Source organism: Gavialis gangeticus, unplaced genomic scaffold (genome assembly GCF_001723915.1).
Source record: "Gavialis gangeticus isolate Ggan-Ray unplaced genomic scaffold, GavGan_comp1, whole genome shotgun sequence".
NCBI lineage: Eukaryota > Metazoa > Chordata > Crocodylia > Gavialidae > Gavialis > Gavialis gangeticus.
In genome coordinates, this window is record NW_017728992.1 from 24,055,603 (window position 1) to 24,059,445 (window position 3,843).

General features: G+C 43.5%; 1 protein-coding gene across 1 annotated transcript in view; it reads right to left on the reverse strand.

The window, feature by feature from the left end:
- MYO10 (myosin X) overlaps positions 1-3,843 on the reverse strand; it is a 242,585-nt gene that overhangs the window by 108,574 nt on the left and 130,168 nt on the right. The window contains exon 4 of the mRNA XM_019518465.1: positions 3,443-3,630. Within this exon, the coding sequence (XP_019374010.1) occupies positions 3,443-3,630 (188 nt within the window). The remainder of the gene's footprint in view (positions 1-3,442; positions 3,631-3,843) is intronic.

Consider the following 3,843-nt stretch of genomic DNA (forward strand, 5'->3'; position numbering starts at 1 on the left):
ATATGCCTCCTTAAAAATAGGCTATCGGTATTGGCCCCCAAAATCTCTATTGGTACGTCCTTACATGCTATTAATGTTCAGACTCCCACATAAGCAGGAAAAAAAAGTTGTTTCATAAAGCAAAAACCAAAAGCTAATTTTTCCTTGCACCTTTTTAATTTTTACTGAGTCAATTTTCTTTATATTCTGTGGAAGCAAAACACATTTAAGAAGTTGTGCTGTGGTGCTTGCCTAAAACATTACATTCTGCAACCATTAACTTGTATACGAGTTACAATGATGCCAAAGCCGCCACCAGCTTCTTCAGGCGGTAACCGCTGGCTACCTGTCCCCCCTCACCCCTGATGTCTACGGGCAGTCCCTGCTCCCCAGTTGACACCCCTCCTCTCCTGCAACACAGACGTCTGTGGGAGGTCCCTGCTCACTGCTGTCGACGCAGGTGGCCCCTGCTTGCTGATGCTGACACTGACGCTGGCATCTGCAAGCAGTCCCCACTTTCCACCATGGTGCCTCCCCCACTCTCAGGAGGCACCAGTCATTCATGCAACGATACCTGTACATGGCTGGAAAGAAGCCAGTCATAAATTTGAAACTAACAATCGTTTGTCTGTACACAAAAGGCAAAGTGGCTCAGGAGATGAAATCTATTCCAGGACCTGCCATTGGGCCTGCTGGACAACCTTGGTGAAGTAACTTTGCCATTCAGTGTTTTAAGAGGTAATAAGTGGCATTGTCATTTTTTGTAAAGTATGCTGAAAACTGCTTTAAGAGCAAGGTATTGTTATTTTTACTAAGCACTCCCCCAAAGGCTTTGTGCACAAAGTGTTTCCACATGCCTTGATTAGGGCTCCAGGGACAAATCTAGTTTCAAACGTTTTGTTGACACTTCATTTGATAATAACTGTACAACTGATTAGACACACAAAGTGCAAAAGCAAAGAGAGCAAGTATGCTCTCTGTGAGAAAAAATGAATGCATCAGCACAAAGAAGCCAACATAGAGCACTGGCAAAGACAAAATACTGTTCAGGAGTCAGTTGAACAAACACGTTAACCAAGTTTATCATTCATAATATAATGGGGACAATAACCTTCAAACTGCTAACATGGTTGACTGACAATGCTTCCCCTGTATCTGTCATCAAACCAGTTGCTGTTGTTGTGATAGGTCACATATGTAGGTCATTCTTCACCAGCTCTTTTCTGGAGCCAAATAATTATTGTGAAAAATTAACATAGTTTTCTACTGCCTCTTGTGTCTGTAAGCTAGATGCATCTGATGGAGCGTAGGATTTCGTCTGACACCCATGTCTTTCTGGCAAAGTCCCTTCCCTACCGCTTGGTATGCCAGGGCGCTGTAGCAACTGCTCATATTTACTTGATCCTTTCACCAGAGCTGTGGTTGCCACTCATAACGAAAGCCAGCCTTCATTTCTGTGACATATGTTGAAAAGTACCTCTTGTCCTAACACATAACGGCATAAAGCAGAACTGAAAGTCACACCAGGGGCTGCCAGGCAGGCACCAGAAGTGGTGTCACATCCCAGTAATCAAGTGTAAATAGGCAGTAGGTAAGAAGTCTCCTGACATCATGCCATAAGAATACAACTCCAATTGGTTTCTGAGGCAGTGACTGATCTTTTTGTATTTTATTGGTCTATGAAATGCCATCTGGACTCAGCTTTACATAATTATTATACATAGTCAAAAAAGCAACTCTGCTTCTATGCTGTCACTAAGCAGCATTCGTGAAGATGGTGGAAAGGCACTGGTAGGTAAGAGCTTGTTAGTGACATTTAAGGGGCAATGTCATCAAACCTGTTTCACATTTCAATAATAGTAAAGTTCTGGACTATATGTGGACGCTCATTCTGTTCAAGTTAAACCACAAGAGTCAGTGCCCTCTGAAGTTGGGAAAACCCTACTGTCTTGATTGGGGTGATGCTGTAGAGCAGCTCTTAGCCAGTCACTTCCTCTCAAGGCTCAGCCAGGCCCCTGACAACTGTCAAACCCCACAAAGGGAGCAAGAGTGGATGAACATCTAAACCATTCTCCTCCTCCCCCCTCGGAGAAATAGCACCTTTTTGTTTCCAGAGATTTCAGTCCAACTCTGAGTCATTTTATTTATCTGAACTTTCCCTCCATGCATTACTCAGGCAGTTCTCTTTCAAAACAGTAATACTGAATCCATTTCTAGGGCCTGTCAGGAAATACGGAACCATTTGTTTGTATTTATCAATACTGTTAAAAAAAAACAGGTGGAAGCTATTTCAAGTGAGTTGAGAGCATTAAGCATTAAGCCATCTGTTTCAAAACTCTGTATCCCAGCAGTTCTTGTTAACTGGCAAAAGTTATGGTATCATGCTCAGAGGACAAGGCTGCAGAGCAAGAGTCCTGGGTTTCCTCCCCCACCACGAAACTGCACTGGCAGCAGATAATTCTGGATAAATCCTAAATTCTAAGTTCTCTCTGCCCCCACTTCTTCATATCCAATTTGAGTAAACTTTATTGATCTAATGAGGCTGTTATGTGGAACTAATTAATTGATCAGGATTCAGTCAGAAATCCAGCTGTGCAGAAGATGCAAGGTGGAGGGCAATCCTGTGCTGCTGCCACTGCCACCTCCTCCCCACCGCACCCTGCATAAGCTTCCTACATCATCAGATCCTATACAGGGTGAAAAACAGCAGATCCCAGGCAACTATCCCCCATCCTGGCACTAGGTATTCAGGGCACAAAGCAGGCAGAATAAGCATCAGCCAGCACAGTTCACATATGAGGAAGGAAGCTGCATCAAGAGAGAAGCTGGCTCATTTAACTTCTTCCCCGCATCAAGAGGGAAAAAGAGACTGAGCCCCGACCAAGGACTACTGAAGCACAAACTGTTTTTTGTGCAAATGAGATTCTGAATCCCAACACAGAGCAGACCAAACAGGAAACTATTAAATCTTTGTTAAACCAAAGCATCAATAAAAAGAATGAGGTAAATCAATTGCACTGCTTATTAAATGGCCAACTCATTGGATGGCTATTTTTACCATTAGTATGATTGCTGTTTACAGGGTCCCTGCAGGTCCTTTTGTGACAGATTCATCTTCAGTACTTTTGAAAACTGCATTATCAAAATTGCCTGTCTGGACAGACAGAAGCCAGGGGAGGAAGTGAAGCATTTGAAGTGAAGAGAGGAGAACAGCCAAAAGTGCAGAAAACTTGGATATTTTTCCATTAAATGACTGCAAAGAGAGTCTTGTCTTTCAAAGACTGCTCGCAATCATACAAACTGCCCTAGAACTGAGGATTAATGAGGTTAAAGGAAAAGCCTCAGAACATACTTTCATTTAATCCAGGCCCCCCTCCCCCCGCCAGTTCCAAGTATTTGTTCCCAAATTACCTTCAAAAGCTTGGCAGGAAGAGCAGGGGTAATTAAAGCAATAGCCACTTACCTGATGAGAATACACTGGTTGTCGTGACGTTTCCATAGGCAGCGGTAACACTCGTTAGCAACAGCAAAGATATGAGGGGAGATCTCCCCCAGATGGTGCCTGCTGTACTGCTCCACAGTGGTACGGTCATACAATCCTGGAATGGTCTTGTAGGGGTTCACAGAGGCAACAATGGAGCCAATATACGTCTGCAAATACAGTAGGATTAAGTGATTCATTGTATACATGCTGGGGACCAGGAAAAAGCTCTTTTGGGCAAGAAAGAAATTGGCCATTTGCTTGGAAAAGCCTTGCATCCTGTGGGTGCCATCAAAACCAAGTGTCCAGAATTTTTTTTTGTGCTTTGCGCTGACCTAGCATGCCAGGCCTCAAACAAAGGCAGTATCCTGTTAAACAGTTCT